The sequence below is a fragment of the Microtus oregoni genome, unplaced genomic scaffold (assembly GCF_018167655.1).
Source record: "Microtus oregoni isolate MIOR12 unplaced genomic scaffold, Mior012 000012F_ref0000307, whole genome shotgun sequence".
NCBI classification, from domain to species: Eukaryota; Metazoa; Chordata; class Mammalia; order Rodentia; family Cricetidae; genus Microtus; species Microtus oregoni.
Window position 1 is genome coordinate 34,688,700 of NW_024543071.1, and position 18,684 is coordinate 34,707,383.

The following is an 18,684-nucleotide window of genomic DNA, read 5'->3' on the forward strand; positions in this document are numbered from 1 at the left end:
CTTGAGTCACAGAAGACCACAAAGTTTCTGACCGCACAATCAGGATCGCAACCTAGGGCTGTAGGTCTTCCAACCCGGCCTCTCTGGTGTCCTAACAGAAGTTACTGGAAAGGGAAGAATTGCCGAGAAGGAAACAACCCAACCTCACAGACAACATGACAACAACACGAACATCAGAACATGCGCTGTCGATTGTGCGTCATTACCTTGACGACCAGGTAGATGTCTGAGGAGGGATAGGTGACTGAGAACACTGCAGACCTCGCCTGACTCGATGGGTCAACTGAGGGTGTGTGAGCTCGCAGGAACCCTTTGAACTGGTCAGAGTTCAGGTCACAGTGGAAATTTTCTGAGATCTGAAAATGAGCAGCAATGGGAGCAGTAAGTCAGAGCTGTTCTATTCTTGGTCTAAAGGTGCTACAAGAGTCATCTCCCCTGGCCCACAGTACAGAAAATTCCAGGAAAAAAAAAACCATGCATAGCTGAACTTGTTAAAAACGACACATTGTTTTGTATGACACACGACCTCAAGTGTTCTCTATTTCTTTCCCTAGGCAACCAGCACTGCCTCTAGCAAACCTTTCCTTAAAGATTCTTAGAAGCACACATCAATAAATTTCCAGATCAGTTTAAAAAACAAAAACATGGTAAATAAAGCAAATCTGGAGCTCTCAATGCTTATTTGCTTTCAAATCTGTTGTGCCTTGACACACAAGTATGGCTACCTGAGTTTGAAGTCCCAGAACATCCATAAATGCAAGGTGGGCATAGAGGCCAGGTGTAATTCCAGTATCTGAGAGGTAGAGAGTGGGGATCTCTGAAAGAAGCCAGTTAGCTAGATAAGCCCAGTCAGCAAGCGCTGGGTCCAACTGAGCGATCCTGCCTGCATGAGTAGTGTGCAACATGATCAGAAAGACACATGACATCAACTTCACACCTCCACACACACATACATGTATGTGCACATACCTGAAAATAAACATACACACTTACCCACGTAGCACACACCCTATACACACACACTTACTTACACAGCACACACATGTCAACATTTACCCATGCAGCACACACCCCTACACACACACACACACACACACACACACACACACACACACACACCTGATGTGCTTTATTGCTACACAGAAGTGATGTTGAAAACATGAACCCAAAGAATCATGTGGGATGCATGAGATGGGCTCTTGATTTTCATACCTTTTTCCTTTCTTTCACGTCATAGAGGGCAATACTGGCAAACAGTGGCTCAATTTCAATCTCAAACCTGTCAAAGAGAGAAAAAAAAAATCAATGAGGTTCTAGCCTGGATAAGTTTGAATGTTCTACAAGTGCATGGATATATAAAATCATTAAAAAAATGTGAACATGATTCCAGGAATATAGGGATAACGCCACCAGTGTGAGAAAATACACAGATACTAATGGAAAAATTATGTGAAGTTAATGGAAAATTCCAGATCATTTGAGGTCATGGTGGAGACTACATTCTCTTAAAAATGTTTGCTTAAAAAAAATGCAGCAAGAGAATGAGCTGCATGGAATTTTGGTCTGATCCAAAACACTGCTTCATATGCATGCTGGGGACTCACAATCCTAGACAGGTACTTCCCATTCCTTGTGTAGCTGCCATGTTTTAGAGAATAGTCTCTATGTCATAGGCAATGGACGTGCTTACATTCTTCTGCTGATATCAAATCTCTACCATTTGGGCCTGGAAAGATGTCCAAGCAGTTAAAAGTCAGTACTGCTCCTGTAGAGAACCCTAGTTTGATTCCCAGAACCAACAGCTTGAAATGCACAACCTCCTGTAACCCCAGTTCCAGGAGAGCTAGCACCCTCTTCTTGCCTCTGCAGGCACCTGGGCTCACATGCACGTACCTCCTCCTCAACATGTACACATAGTTAAAAACTAATAAACAAATAAAAAGCTCCAAAGGTCTACTATCCAATTCTAATGAACAAGACTTCTTAGTCTTGTTAAAAAGGAAGTATTTAATCGCTTTTCCTTAGACTTACAGTAGAACATCAAGATGCTGGCTTGGCCATAATGCCAATGAACGTGTGGCTGGTCCTAGCTGCTGCAGAAGGCTGTTCACTTGAGGTAGATTGAGGACAGGGGAGGGAAGGGAAGGGATTCAGCACATGGCAAATACTGAGGTGCCATGGCCTTGTCTGATTTAGAATGAGGAGCTCTTGGGACCAGGGATTTATTGTAGGAAAAGAGCACTTGCCTACCATACACAGGCTCTAGGTTTGATTCTGAACACACACACGACACCCCACCAAAACTAGAACTAGAAGCCTCTCATATTCACCCTGACTGCTGATTCTTCCTGAAATCATAGGTTTTAGGAAAAGACCTACAAACTAATTCTGCCACATGTTATACATACATGTAAAATATAGGCATACCTTCCAAGACTCTCAGTTTAATAATCCATGATTTTGGACACTGCCTACTGGCAGCACCAGTAAAGTTGCTGGACTGTTATTATTGCCTCAGAAGCCATGCAAATTAGAACAGATTTTCTTTCAAGGCACATGTGAGGGGCTTGGCTTACTGTCATATAGTTCTTCCTCAAAGGCCTTTTTAGGCAGACAAAAGGGTCAGTTGGTCCATGGTATCTTTGTTGATGAGAAAATTTGGAATACTGGTATACTCATGGTCAAGGCGCCAAACAAAACTGGGATTTGTTCCCTCTGCTACCACCTGTTACTAACTTTTCTAATTCTATTTGTTTACCTGCAAAGTAAGGAAAGAACACTACTTTTCCCATTTTCATGCATGTCTTAAAATCATGCTAAGGCAATGTATGTAACATATGTAGAAAATCAGGCCTAGCAGCAGTATCACATACCACAGCAAACCCCTACATCTACCAACAGAAGAAGGGAAACACATTGCATGTGTACAAAAATATTCAACTGCGGATATAAAATGCTCTGTTGTATGCATATATATGATATGTTAAATGAAATAAACCCATTTTGAAAGGACAAGTACTATTCCACTTATGGGATGTATTTATACAGTCAAATTAAGAGCTCGAAGGTAATGCACGGTTATAGGGAGATGGGAGGAGTGGGTCATGGGGATTAGTGTTGAGTCCTACTTTGGAAAGATAGAAATATCTAGAAATAAGTGGTGGTGATGGTTGCATAAAAACGTTTTTGCACTCAACACCACTGAACTGCACATCAAAAATGTGGACTTTGTTACACGCATTTGTTACACACACTGCAAATGCCTATTCTCATTCTTTCTCCTGATGGAAAAATTGCATTTTTTCTTTTTTCAGCTTTTTGAGATGGGAGTCTTGCTATGTAGCTCAAGCTGGCCCTAGAAACTACTGTGATCCCCCTGCCTCTGCCTCTTTAGTGCTGGAATTACAGGCATGATCTGACATGTCTGGCAGGAAATAGAACTTTAATTGAGGGTTTGCTGTACTGAGCATGTCTCCATGTCTCCTGGCAGGGCCAGTCTGTACTTAAGCATGGACTCTGTGACAAGCAAAGGGTCTGAGCACTGCCGTGTGGTAGATTGTACTGAGCGCTAGGTTCTTGTGGACTAGGGAAGAGAAAAGTCCATTACGATGCCTTATAGTTTCAGTGTGGTGCAATTCACATATCCCAACCCCTTTCCTCTTTCCAGTGTGCAGAGACCACACTCCTGCTACAGGAAAGGGGGTTGCAGAGAAATGAAGCGACCTGGCAAAGGCCACCAAGCTAGGAACTTCAGAGGCAGGTTGCAAGGCTCTCTCTTTTAAGCAGAGGGCAATGGCTTTCTCTACCATTGTTTTTCCAGGTGTGGTCCTCAGACACCAGCATCAGAGACAACCGTGCAGGAGCTCTGGGTCCACCTGGGAGACCCTACCGGAGCAGAATCCATTGGGGGAGACAGTTATGGGAGGCCTCCCAAAGTGTATTAAGACCACTCCTTGGCACGATTTAGTGTACATTAAAGTCCCAGTGCTAAAGAGAGTCCTCTGAATGGAAGTTACTTTACATATAAGAGTATTAGATTTTAAATTAAAAGATTCCCCTACCTTAAATACTGTTGTGGGATAATTTGACTCTGACACTTCTGGGACTGCCCAATAAAGTTATACCTAACCAGGGGGTGGAGCCAGGAACGGACTGACCAGAATTGGCCATAGAGAAGCCAGAAATTTGGATAGAAAGACACACAGGAAGGAAAGGGTGGGGACTGGAGTTTGGATGTCCTCTTGGTTCTGGGATGAGGGAAGAGATGCATCTCTTGTGGTGTCTCTGGCTATAAAGCAAGGTCAACTAGTTGCTACTCAGCCTCTGAGCTAGTAGGTTTTCACCCCAGCCTTTAACTTCTGAGTATTATTGATAAATAGAATGATAAAGACTAATCTTAACCTACATATCGTGGCATGACAGGGCCTTGGCCACAGGACCAGAAGGTCAGCCAGGTCACAGGTGCTGACTGAGGGGCCATAAGGTGGCAGATGATAATTAAAATATCAGTAGATTCATGTGCAGCCACTAATTTGACAGAAAAACATCACAAAGCAGAAAAATATTTCATGGTCACTATTTTTTTCTTGCTACTCAGAATTTTCAGAATTGGCACAAGTGTAATTTTTTTCTATTACACTTTATCTATTTCCCAAAATCAAAGCGGGAATGGTGACAGAGATAAAAACACTGTTAGAAATGTCCTCGCTAATCAACTCCATGCTATTATAGACAGAACTCAGAGATCAACACCAATGCTAAAGAGTGTCTTCCATACTGTTGTTAGTTTTACTATTCATATTTTCACATTCAAAGTTTCTAAAATTTCTTTTTTTTCTCTCCAGGTTGTAGTTAGGACCATTTCTTTGGTTTGCCTCTTCTCTCATGGGTGCACAAATATGAATACCATTTAAGTCACTTAAACAGGCCAAGGGCATTGGCTATAGACATCAATTCTATTTAATTTCTCCTTTAGGAGTTGGGAAAACATCATTAGAAATGACTTGACAATTCTCATTAGAGAAACTCAAGTGACTCCATATTTTTTTAATTAATTCATATCTAGCTCGGCAGGACAAGTTTCCCAACCTGTGAGAGCATCTGCTGCAGTTTATGTACTGGATAAGTCTGTAAGGCTTGAGGACAGTCAGCCTTGGGAAAGTTCCTCTAGTCCCAGAGACAAACTCACTGCGTCTAAAGGTAGGCTGACTGAGTATATAGTGGGGGTGAGTGTGGCAGACAGTAGTGCAGACTTCCTGAACACAAGTATATCATAGGGGTGAGTGTGGCAGACACCAGAGCAGATGAAAGGCCCTGACACTTACCCTAAGGAATTGGCTAAAGGGATAAAACGAAGCCAGCGCTGGACACTGCATGAGTTGTGAAGCAGAACCAGGGAGACAGAGCATCAGAATCATAGGGCAGGTCATCTGGTCTAATGTCCCATCACAAACTGTGAACTGTGGAAACGAGCCTCACACTGACTAGGAGATGGTCCTAACCATTTGTGAAAAATGCTTGGCTTATGGACTCTTTTCAGTAGGAAACCAGGTCTTTGCTCATGCTAAGCACATGTTCTACCACTGAGGTACATCTCCTATATCCTCAAAAAAATGTCTGTGATTTGAAAAAGTGGAAGAGCTAATCTCTGCAGTCTGTGGAGACAAAGAGTGGCTTGCAGGCACTGGGGTGCATGAAGAAAGCACGGAAGTATTTTACTTATTTCATTCTTTACACTTTCTCATTGATGTACATTTTGTAATGACAATATTTTACTATACAATATTTTGTTCACGTGCATGCACTGTCAAGAGTTTATAAACAAGCTTGAACGTCTAGAGCACTGTTGGCCTCACTGCTATTTTTACAATTACTCATTCATTTGGTTTGTTCGTGGTGTTAGGGAACTGTGCAGGTTAATTTTATGTCAACTTGACACAGACAGCAAGGAGAGAATGAGGCCACCCCTCGGCAGGTCATCCTGGTGTTTGTAAGAAAGCGGACTGAGCAAACCATGGGGAGAAAGCTAGCAAGCAGCACCCCTCCACGGACTCAGCATCAGCTCCTGCCTCCAGTATTTTACCCTGTTTGAGTTTCCTCCTTGATTTCCTTCACGGATGGACTATGGATGTGGAAGCATAAGCCAAATAAACCATTTCCTTTCCATCTTGCTTTTGTGCATGGTGTTTCATCACAGCAATAGTAACCCAATTTAAGACAGGGATCAAACTGAGGGTCTCAAATTTGCACACGCTAGGCAAATATTCCACCTAGCTACACCTCCAACCCATAGCTGTTTTCTTAATGGAAAAAAATGAACAATTACCTCATATGTCTAACTTTTCTAGACAAATTTGTTTGCTTTCTATATCATAGAAGATTGGTTGCCAAAGGCTTGGTACAAATAGAACCAGGTCTAATCAACTCTAAGCTCTACTCTTTCCATTACTCCAGTGCTCCCTCTACTGGGAGAACCTTCTTGGCTCCAAGGCTGATAATGCAAGCATCGTTTCATGGAAAGATCAAGGTGGCCATCAGGGCAGTAGTCTGATACTTACTTCAGAGTCAGCACCTTGACCAGTATCCTGTTGCCCAGATGTTCCTTAGGACACTCCGGTACTGGACGTATTTCTACCGCATCCTCCTGTCGTCAATCACATGGTAAAGAAATCATTAGCAACTTTCCACAGGGCTTTGCAGTTGGCGAAAAGCCAGGGGAGGAGGGGCTGCCCTCCTTGTCCCTGCTTTAGTTCTAAGGGCAGAATAACGCTCTTTCTTGGGAAGGGAGTTTGCCATTCATCCCTCACTATTCAAAGCCAGCATGTACAGCAAACATTTTCTCCTCTCAGAAAAGGAGCATTTAAGAGAAGGAGACTGGGGAGGAGGAAGGAGGGAGGGAGGGAGGGAAGGAGGGAGGGAGGAAAGAAGGAAGGAAGGAAGGAAGGAAGGAAGGAAGGAAGGAAGGAAGAAGGAAGGAAGGAAATGCAAACACGGTTGTGGCTTAGTAACATCTATGAGACGGCATTGTAAAAACTTACAGTTCTAGTCTGCTTCTCCTTCCAAATACACAATCAAAAACAATTCTCTGGGATTGGTGGGATGATCTAAGTGGTGGACTAACCACCATTCCTCCCTCCCTCCTCACAGCCCCACCCTCCCTCCCCACCCCACAGCTCCCATTGCTGAGGTCCCAGGTGGCATCCTGCTGGTGCAACTGCTGACTCCCTTCAGAGAAGGTGAGCAGGACTCCCAAAGAGCAAGCAGGGACTTTCGAGATTACCAGAGCAGATACATATGCAGGGAAGACCCACTTACTAGGGAAAAACACCACACTTATGTGTTTCTAACAGTAGCTTTGGTTTGAATTAGAACTTCTGGAATCTTCTCTGAGATAAGCTCTGGCTGAGGAAAGCTTAAACATATAGAGAAGCAGATGGACTAATAAAGCGAACAACTGTTTATGCACATTTGATGTCAACAATTTCAGCTCAGGCCACCCGCTTTTGTCTGTAAGCCAGGTCCCCACACTTAATGAGGAATGATTTAACAGCAAAGAGTTATCCCACACATAATACAGTTTCGTCTGCAAGTATTTTAGTACACACGGGGACTTTCAAAACATCAATAATGACACTGACCTAAAAACTAACTATAATTTCTGATTGTGACTAAATAGTTTGGATCAGATTGTTAAATCAAGGTTCATATTCATATCTTGCTTTTGGATGATGTGTTTCCTAAGCTTCCTGTATCTGAATGTATTGAGGCTTCACATTTATCAGAAATACAAAATAAAACCCAGTAGCAGAAGAGAGAAATGAGACGCTTTAATGGATTCCTGAGGTTTTCATCATCCTGGGATGTATATGTGTTTTTGTGTATCTATGTGTGTATGTATGCATGTGTGTTATTATATACATGTATGTGGCTTATGTGTGTGTATATGTGTGTGCATGAGTTCGTACATGTATGGGTGTATGTGTGTGTATACTATAGGTGTAAGTGTGTATACTATAGGTGTATGTGTATATGTTTACATATGTGTATATGTGTGTAAATGTGCATATGTATGCATATGAGTCTGTGAGTGTCTGTGTGTGTAAGAGAAGAGAAGGAGGGAGAGAGAAAGCATGATAGTCTTCCATTTGTTGATCCAAGCAGTCAACTGAACATTTGACTTCCTGGGATTTGGTTATGAGAGCCAGTGAGGACCCGCTTCCTCTTTCTAAAATCTTTAGTTGGGTTCCATCACTTGTAGCCAATAGACTATGCAGCGAACTCCGCAGTGGTGTGGGATGGAAGGGAGGGCATCTTAGGGCTTAACACAGGAGATGCCTGTCACAGAAAGGAGTGGAATCAGGAAAGGGCTAACATGCTAAAACTTGGCAGCTGACTCCTACTTTGGCCTTTTCTACAGTCTATTAAAATTTCAACAAAAGGATTTGCCCTTCTAATGTTCTTTACTGGGAAATAAAAGAGGTAACATAAAATAATCTTATTAGTGTGCCATTAAAAAAGTCGGCATTTACAATCCTTTTAGAGCAGACAGAATTCACCTCTGTTCCATAGGATTTTCTTGGCTAAGGTTCAAATGACAAGCACAAACATGATTTCTTTGAGAACAGCTTCAAAACATTAAAGGGCTGGTGTAGAGGCTCTCGAGCATTTTACACATTCCAGTTTACAAGTAGCTAGCAAGGTAATCACAGCATTCCTCTCCACTGAACAAAAGCAGGCCACGGGACCCAAACTAAGATTAACTGTCAGCCCCCATCTGAATTCCTTCATTGTCTCGAAAACCATAAAACAAAGATCCTACAAAACAGTTTATGGGCCATTCTTTGAGTCAAGTCAGACTGGAAATCCTCCCATTCAACCCAGGGAGACTCTGGTGGCGAATGTCTGTCACATCCTGTTCCCTTCCTGTACTTTCTTCTCTCCTCTGATGTCCCCTTTAGTCTCTTTCCTTTCTCCTCTCTCTCTCTGGTGTTTGAGACAGGGTTTCTCTGTGTTAAGCCCTGGCTATCCTGAAACTTGTTCTGTAGACGAGGCTGGTCTTGAACTCACAGAGATCTGCCTACCTCTATGTCCTGAGTGCTGGTACTAAAAGCATGCACCACCACTAGCTGGCACTTCAGTCTCTTATGTTACACTTAGCATCCTCATCACGGAGATGAACATAAGGGGAGAAAGCAAAGGCCAAATGTGATCTTTCAGTCCCTTTTTTAAAAAAAAAATTTTGAGGATTTTTGTTTTGTTTTTCTTTGTTTCTGTTTTTGTTTTTCGTTTTTCTAGACAGGGTTTCTCTGTGTAAAAGCTCTAGCTGTCTTGGAACTTGCTCTATAGACCAGACTGGCCTCAAATTCAGAGAGATTCACCTGTCTCTGCCTCCCGAGTGCTGGGATTAAAGGTGTGCACCACCACCGCCCAGCTGAGACTAATTTTATTAACAACTTAATATACACTAACTTATCACTAATTGTGGTCATCATACAGTAAAATAAGTCAGTAAAATACAATGCTCTGGTTTACCTGAAACTTTTTAACTTCTGATCAGTCTTTTTCTCCTATCTGTATACCCATGAGTCTTGGTTACTTCCTGTCTATGAAACACTTTTTATATGCCCCATATAAGAAAGATACTTTCTGTGTGTGTGTGTGTGTGTGTACTTGTCCTTGTGGGTCATAGGTCATCATTTGGTGTCTTCCTCACTACCTTATGTTTGAGAGAAAGTTTCCCACTGAACCTGGAGCCCCCAGGACCCCTCTATCTCCACTCTCAGAGCTGGAGTTGCAGACACATGCCACAGTGTGCCGTGTTTATGAAGGCACTGACAGCAGGCACTTTACCCAATGAGCAGTCTCCCTGGCCCTGAGATACTCACTGATTTATTTAATGATGAGCGATCCTTTTTCAAATTATCAGATTGCTCTCTAATTTGTCCACTTATTTATATTTTGTGTGTGCTGGGGGGCAGGAGGGGGTAGAGGCCAGAGAACAGCCTTTTGGAGTTGGTTCTCTTCACTTCAGTGTGTGGGTTTCGGGGACCAAACTCTGGTCATCTGTCTTGGTGACGCGCACCATTGCCCACTGCTCCGTGTTTCTGGTCCCAAGATATTTGCTTTTAATCTGCTTCAGAGCATTTGAGGCTCCACACAAAACTGCAACTAAGATAAGAAACCAAGGTGGCTGGAAAACAAAGATAAGATGAGAGGAGCAACTCTGGCTGTTGGGAATCAGAGCCCTGGGGGACCTAAATGTAAGCTGCCATGCTGGCTGGTGGGAATCAGAGATGCAACTCTAGGTGAGGAATTCTAAGGGCTTGAGGAACACTTCCCCCTCACATCCTCCTAAGGGTGGGGCTGGATGACGAGCTGGTCTCTGTCCTGTACGACACCGCCACAGTGGACTTGATGCTCATCTCCTTCCTGTCACTTTGTGCTGTCCCCTCAGAGACCAGTGGGAAGTGAATGGGTCCCAGCACAGGGAGAGGTTAGGCTTTCTGATATTTTCTTGGTCTGGGGACCAAATTTCAAAGACATACATCCACAGACAAGCACATTATCTTTTATGCAAAATTTCCTCAAGTCTTATTAATTTTTAATGTTTGAGCGTGCAGGTTTGTATGTGTACACCTGGGCGTGTGTGTGCCACAAAGGGCGTGTGGAGGTCAGAGGACAACTTTGTGGAGTAAGTTCTCTCCCACCACCTTTAAGTGAATCCTGGGGATCAAACTTGGGTCTCCAGGCTTGCAAGGCAAGCACTTTGTCCACTGAGCCATCTCGCCAGCCCACAGGTCTTGGTTCTTGCAACTGAACCTTCTGTAAAATGTGAGCAGCAGAGATAGAGCAGCTAGCTGTCTGTTGTGGCAAGACCTGGATGTGTAGGGGACCTGACAAGCAAAGATGAAGGCTGAAAACATCATACGAAACAAGAAGCCGAAACACAGAACACATCCAACGATGGCCACCTCTCATGTCATCTAAAGTGCTCCAGCAAGTGACTTCAGGCAATGTCTAAGTTGCTCTGGGCCAACTGCAGTAAATAAAGAGATGGGAAAACAGGATTCTAAAGCTTCATGCGCTGGGAACATGGCTGTGATTATCTCTGTCCAGAGTATGTTCAAAGCAGGTATTCCCATGTGCTCAATGGGGCCATTGTGTTTGTGTGTGTGTGTGGGGGGGATCTTAACACCAAGCTTTAAGTAATACGTGCTTCTGATGAATTAGTTGTAAACACATCCTCAGATAACTGGATGGTTGGCTCTGAGTTAGGCTCTGTATATAGACCCTTGAAATGTTTAGAGGGTTAAAGTGCTATGGAAATTCTAGTTATTGTTATAAGAATCCCATCAGTATGATGATCAGTAAGTGGTTCTGCTATGACACAAATGTGCCCACGTCAAAAACAGAGTCACACAGTAAGCATCCTGCCAGTCACACACTGCTCCACAGTGGCAGAGGGCAGAAAAGCACACCGATTTTCTATTCTCCCCTACGGGAACCTGCACCTACCTCGTCCACGGACGGATACAGGGCAAAGAGCTCAGCCTGTCGGTTGGTCTTGCGGGCCTCCTCTTTCTCCTTCTCAAAGTCGTCAGCACTCAGCTGCAGCAGGTTTTCCAGTCGCTCGTCAGGCTGCAGGCTGCGGAGGTCGAAGTCACAAGTAGTGAGGGGGCCCTTCCCAGACACATCACACAGCACGTTTAAGCGGCGGGGTCCTGTCTGTTAGAGAAAACAATTGACCTTCATGAGGGTCTGGGGGCACAAATGAGAACTAGGCTCAGGGACAATTCATGACTGCTATAGCTGGGGTCTATAGATCTCAGCTTTCAAGGAGTTTTGTTGTTGGTGGTGGTGGTTTGGTTTGGTTTGAACAAACTCAGGATTTGACACAACTGGTCCTGGCTTCCTGGTGGGACTATCCTGAAGTGAGAGTCTCCTTCCCTGGAAGCAAACATTATTCATCAGTTGGATAAGCCAGTCCTGGGTAAGGATTTGAAATGACACTGTGTTTCTAGTAGCTACTGGCTGAAGCCGGGCCTCTTAGGAACCATGCTCACATCTCGGCCTGGAGCCAGGCAGAGTTGTGACAAGGGGTGGCATAAAGAGCCTAGACTGTGAACAGAGGTACCTTTTTCTAATCAACTTCAGAGCCTGGGTTTTGAGGCGAGAAAATAAAATAAACTCTAAGGAGCCTTAAAAAATGCATATATATATATATATATATATATATATATATATATTCTAAAGCTAAGCGTCAAGCTTACAAGTACAGATATATGGGATTGGGTTACACTTAGCCACTACAGCAGAGCCTGTCTGAGGCTGGGTGCCTCCCACAAGTAACTACAGGACTTCAGTAATGGTTAGAGGAGCAAACACCAACCAAGAAAAACTGCCTTGGCTATTCAAGCAACAGCTTACAGCTTCAGATGAATGGGAACTCATTCGTCTCTGTTTGCTTTCTGACCTATAACGTGAGCCCGAGGGACTAGCACACCATCATCTAAAATAACATGTTTGGATCATTGCTAGCTCTTGTACATTTCTGCTGTATATAGCATAAAATACATCTCAGTCATCTTTTGGTAGAGTTAAGCCCACTCATACTGTAGTACAACTGTCCTCATTGTCCATCTTCATGATTCTTTTCATCTTGCAAAACTGAAACTCTACACCCACTAAACAGTAACTCCCCAGACCTCCGTTGTCGCTAGGCAACCACATTTGATGCTCCACTCTTCCACAGTGGATAGCTGGACTGCTTCCATCTTTTGGCTACTTGGAGCAATGCTTCTGTGGACATGGGTGTATACAGCATGGAATCATGAAGTAACCATTTTATGAAAATAATGGCAACAGCAATAATAATAGCCAGCATTTATTGGGTAGTGGCACTGTTGGCATTAGTGGTATAGGTGAAGCTGCCCTCATTCAAAAATCTTTACACATTCTGACTCACTCCTCAAGTGGCCTCATGACACTTAGTGCCATCCTTGGTTTCCAGGGAAGGTTTCCAGAAAGGTTAATGACAGAGCCTGGGGACAGGGAGGTGGTGTGAAGGGATCAATAAGAAAGGTTAGACAATCTGACAGGGACGGCTTTGAACCACCCTGGCTCTCATAGGGAGGGGTCCACCATAGGTCCCTCCTCCAACTACAGGCCCTTCACTTTTTCCATCGTAATCACTGTGCTTTGGGGTTTCTGTCTGAATACTGATTTCTGAAGACACAAACCAACTTGAGGAAAACAGCCACTGACTCAGACAGTAGAGTTCCTCCTACTTGAATGTTCTACGAGTCTTACATTTATTCTAGTTTTTTTTTTTTTAAATTGACAGCATGCCTTGGGCAGAGCCAGCCCGTCACCTGGCAACCATGTTTGTTGATAGGAAATACCTGAGTGGCCGGTTCACTGCACTCCAAAGTTTCTGACTCAAATGTCTGTTTCTGAAGCGTCTTGTGAAAATCTCTCCGTGATCCGGTCTTTTTAAAGCTGCAAAAATCTGAACTTCCTTGGTTTCTTTCATTGTTGATATGATTTGATTTGGAGGGAGATGAGGAGCAGCAGAGAGGGAGAAAGAGACAAAGCATTAGATTAAAAATAAAGTACTGACATAGGGGCGGACCAAGTCGCAGAGCATTCAACAGAGGACAATTGTAGTGCCTCCGTCTATGCACCTGGCCTCACACAAGGCTCTGCTGTAGGGACACACAGTCTTGCCTCCTGGCTGGCCCATTATGAAAGGCAGGAATGGCCTGGGAAAAATGCCACTGTAGAGGTGTGGTCTTTTCAGCTGCGGGGCACTTGGCTCTGAGCTGAAGCTAAACCGTGACCATAGCATAAGAAGCTGAGATAAATCTAGCAATGTGTAGAAGCAGCACAGAGAGACTGCAGATAGAAACAGAGGAAGCCATTTCATCTCCACCTCAATGTTCTTGATAGTGAGTAAGAAAGGCAGGACATGGCTAAGGGAAAAACACACAAAGATGATGTACGGACCGACAGTCCCTGCTGACATTCACAGTCTCTCTCTTGGAACTTCACTACAGCTCTCAAAGGGTTGGGAATGGAGGTCAGCGATGGCGGCAGAGTGCGTGCCTAGCAAGCAGGAGGCCAAGATTCACAGGTGTGTATTCTTGTTCTTTCTCCCTCCCTCTCTCCTCCTACACACACGCACACGCGCACACACACACACACACACACACACACACACACACACACTATGGAAGGGGTCTAAATTAGAATGGTCAGGGCCATCACTGGAGAATTGAGACCATGATGGGAAAGAAGAGAACGCTTAAGTTGTCATTTCATAACTACAGAAATGAATGTGTATATTCCCCATTTTTTGATGACTGAGAGGCTTCTTGGAAAACACGCAACAAAGTGTATACACACGTAATTGGTGTGCTTTCTGCATTTATTGTACCGACTGCACAGGTAATGAGGTGGGAACGTATTAGGCAGGTCATGTGATCTACAGGTAAAGGCAGAGCTGTAGGAGGCCAGCAACGATTCAAACACAGTTCATAACTCTCCAAGAGGAAGGGGCACTGGAGGAGACACATGACGCACACGGCAGGCACCAAGGGCATGTCAGTTCATTGTGTTAAGTGAGGAAGCAGGAGACGCCCCAGTGCCTTTGAAAGGGAGGTCAGGGCATCTCTAGATTTTACTGTGCTCTGAAGACAATTTGTTTTGAGAAAAAAAAAAAAGAAAGAGAAACAAACAGCCCAGAAGCTCTCTGCAAGATTGGCCTGGCAATTATTCCAAGCCTGCCTTACTGTGATTGGCCAGCTTCAGTGTGCCCTTGCAATGTATGTGTCCAGCCCGATCTATAGTAATAAGGCAGGGTGAAAAGGAGCCTGAATTAGGAACTAAAAAAGGGAAATAGCAAGAAAAGTGTCTATGATAGTTTCTGATTTGGAGTACCAAAACAGCTGAAAACAAACAAAAATTAAATAATATATAATATTAATATATATCAGGTTGTCCAAAAACATCAGTGGTGAAAGTATCTCTGGATATGTTTTAAATGGTTTCTTGGATATAATAACTATTTGGAATATTTCAGAGAATTCTTTTGGTTCTAGTTGCTCAGAAGTTGCAAAAGAAGAGTGGATTATAACTGAGCAACATTTATTTATAAAATTTACTTTCTTTAACAGATTTCTTTGGGAGGAGATCTGGTGTGGGATTTCTTAACTCTGCCAACTTCTTGGAAGTTATTCTTAACCATATAACTCTAGGGGGCCACATGGAGGAGGACAGCAGGACTTCTTGGTGCATAAGAGAAAAAAAAGCGGCAAGATGGTTCCACGGGTGCTGCTTGCCACCGAGGCTTACGGCTTGAGGAGGAGCAACTCCTGCAAGTCGTCTTCTCATCTCCGTGTACAGTTATGGCCTGCGCACAAACACCCACACTCACAAATAAATAGCAAGTAAATAAATATTGCCAAGGGGGATCTAGTTCATGCCTCACCCACTCGGCCACACTGTGGGTGGTCTAATTCCCGGGAAGGGGGAACAATCTAATGGAAGTAGTGGCAAAGATAGGCAAGTAAGAACTGTTTTGTAATTAGATCCCAAATGAGAAGGCACGAGAGCTGTGGTTATTAGCTCTGTAAAGCCCTACAAGGAGCAGGAAAACAAGACTAAATAATAACACCAGCCCCTCAGAAGCAGTGCTAAAGCCACAGTGGTGCCTGCAGTTACTTCTTTTAGGACTGTCCCCTCCAAAGGGAACTGATTCAGAAGCTCCTTTTCAAGGAACACTTGAGCCATTGGGGGGCCGGGGGTGGGAAGAAAGGCAGCCAACCTAAAGGCCTGGGGTGCAGCCACCTTAATAACTAGGACTACGTTAGCTTGCCCCTTCCCCCAACTCATAAATTACACCTATTTCTAAGATTGCTAACTTATAAACATGCAAACACACACATATGTGCAAGCACACACTAGCACACAGCACAACACCCAAGCACAGGCATGTGCCTGCCTTCATCAACATTTTCAGGGCACGTCTCTCTGCCTGTTTCTTCACAGGGTGAGGAACAGACATGGGTAAATCGCAGGGATCTTTCCTGAACTGAATTTGTGATTTGATGATAAAAACTCTACATCCTTACATACTATAGGAAATAAAATCCAATTTGCTCTTTTAAAGACCCTTTTGGGGACACAGAATGTATGTCTTTTTTCTGTTTTATGCAAATAGATGCACCCACTCCTTCCATTCTGTTAGACTGTCTTGTGGAGTTCCTTACAAGGACCTTGAAGGCATTGACAAACCAATGAGTTAGAGGTTGATGTTAAAGTTCATTTCGTAACATAGACACTTTAGCCTGATAGTAAAGTCAGCCTTTGTGACTATTGCCACCGAAAGCAGTAAGACTAGTGTGTCCATGCTGGAGTAAGCTTTTCTCCCCGTCCTCACACCCTGCAGCACCCACTCCCCCATCTCAGACAGTCACAGCGCTCCCCTAGGAAGCAGGGCTAACGCTGGCTGGGGAGAAGCACGGGCTGGCAAGCTTGAAAGGTGACTCATTCCAGAAGGGCCAGCATGGAAGAAGCCACCACTGGGTAGGTTCTAAGACAGCTGGCTCAGTGCCTCTGGCTACAGGCATCCCAGCCTACTCGCCCCACCCTGGCAACTGACTTAAACCAAGCCAAGATCCCAGTGAATCTGTGTGCAGACTGGAGAAAGATGGGAAAGTAGGCAGACTGGGAGAAGTCCGCACGAAATGAGAACGGCCTGCAGCTTCCCCGGAGAACCACAGGCTTTGTCTTAAACACCCTTCTCACACACTCAGGAACACCCGCAGACAAAGGACTTCATGAAACTATTTGTTTTAGAGGCCAATGTGCAGCAGGCCGAATCTGGCTCTTGGTGGGGAGGGCCTGAGTTCAGATGCTGGATCCTTATGAACCAGTTAAGAGAGACAGATCTGGGCACAGGGCCTCGTGTCTCTGAGCCACAGTTTCCTTTAAGGGTCAATTGTGGAGATCAGAAAATAATTGTGTCCTTGTTTCTCTCCCTCCCCTCCCTTCTCCTGTTTCTCACCCTCCCCTTCCTTTCTTCTTCCTATACAATTAGCTGTTAAAACCTTAAGGTTTATTGGAACAAGGTAGCCATCCATGTCTCAGAGTGAAAAGAAGTCCAGAATTGGAACCTGAATCCAGGATAAGGTAAGGGATGCATTTATCATGAAAGTGCTGTCTGTACGGAGTGGTGAATCATAGCCCAAATGGTGCAAGGAAGAGGTCAGAACACAGGCAGCCTGGCACATGATCATCACCGAACTTGTGTCTCGGTGATTTATTTATAAATAAATAATAATTATATTTTATATAACATATTACAGCATATATAATAAATATAAGTATTTATTTATAAATAAAGAAGCATTTATAAAAGAAGGGACACCTGACATGACTTGGGCTTGGTGACAAGACTCCATCCCATGGCGAATCATCCTGGTACTGGGTCAGCACAAGATAAAGAGGCTCGCCCAGGCAGGAATGGCATGCCTGGGGTCAGAACCGGAATAGGAGGACAGATACTGGGGTAGAGGAGAGTGTGGGCAGTGGTTCCACACAGGAGAATCAAACAACTAGAAACATGAAAGACACGGGAGCTACATTTTGCCAGAGAAAGGAGAGAAGAAACCAAAAGAAGACTAGAGCAGACACCATGAAGTTGGATGTACAGGCCAACAAGAAGTCATGGTTTTCATTCTGTTCAGTGAAAGGACTGGAGGAGCCAGGCCTCAGTAAAAACGAGCATGCTTTACACATGCAGCGTGGCTGCTGAGCGCTATTGTCCACTGAGACACTCACTTGTGGAGCGTGGCTGCTGAGCGCTATTGTCCACTGAGACACTCATGTGTGCAGCGTGGCTGCTGAGCGCTATTGTCCACTGAGGCACTCACACATGGAGCGTGGCTGCTGAGCGCTATTGTCCACTGAGACACTCATGTGTGCAGCGTGGCTGCTGAGCGCTATTGTCCACTGAGACACTCATGTGTGCAGCGTGGCTGCTGAGCGCTATTGTCCACTGAGGCACTCACACATGGAGCGTGGCTGCTGAGCGCTATTGTCCACTGAGACACTCACACATGGAGCGTGGCTGCTGAGCGCTATTGTCCACTGAGGCACTCACATGTGCAGCGTGGCTGCTGAGGGCTATTGTCCACTGAGGCACTCACTTGTGGAGCGTGGCTGCTGAGCGCTATTGTCCACTGAGGCACTCACTTGTGGAGCATGGCTGCTGAGTGCTATTGTCCACTGAGGAACTCACACATGGAGCGTGGCTGCTGAGCGCTATTGTCCACTGAGACACTCACACATGGAGAGTGGCTGCTGAGCGCTATTGTCCACGGAGGCACAGTGCCATCTGAGAGTAATGACTAACTCTGGGGAAGGAAGGAAAAACCTAATAGTTTTTTAATCTCACTGGAATATCACGTGTCAGAGAGCAAGGATGTCTTCAATGATGGTTGGGGCCATGTAAAAAAGATGTGTCGGTCAACCTGAAGACCATGTGAGCATCAAAATAAACAAGAGACAAGAGTCAAATCATTCACTGAAACAGGAAATTATAGCTCCATATTGATAGAAATAGAGTGAAGATTTGATGAGGAATGGGATACCAACAAACGCAAAGAGGGGAGCAGTCTATAA

The 18,684-nt window shown here is 44.4% G+C and overlaps 1 protein-coding gene across 1 annotated transcript in view; it reads right to left on the bottom strand.

Moving 5' to 3' along the window:
* Positions 1-18,684, bottom strand: part of Dock8 (dedicator of cytokinesis 8) — a 194,200-nt gene that overhangs the window by 106,763 nt on the left and 68,753 nt on the right. Inside the window, exons 5-9 of the mRNA XM_041661501.1 lie at positions 13,401-13,524; positions 11,515-11,724; positions 6,558-6,643; positions 1,213-1,279; positions 207-356 (exon numbers count right to left, since the gene is read on the bottom strand). Of these exons, the coding sequence (XP_041517435.1) occupies positions 207-356; positions 1,213-1,279; positions 6,558-6,643; positions 11,515-11,724; positions 13,401-13,524 (637 nt within the window). The remainder of the gene's footprint in view (positions 1-206; positions 357-1,212; positions 1,280-6,557; positions 6,644-11,514; positions 11,725-13,400; positions 13,525-18,684) is intronic.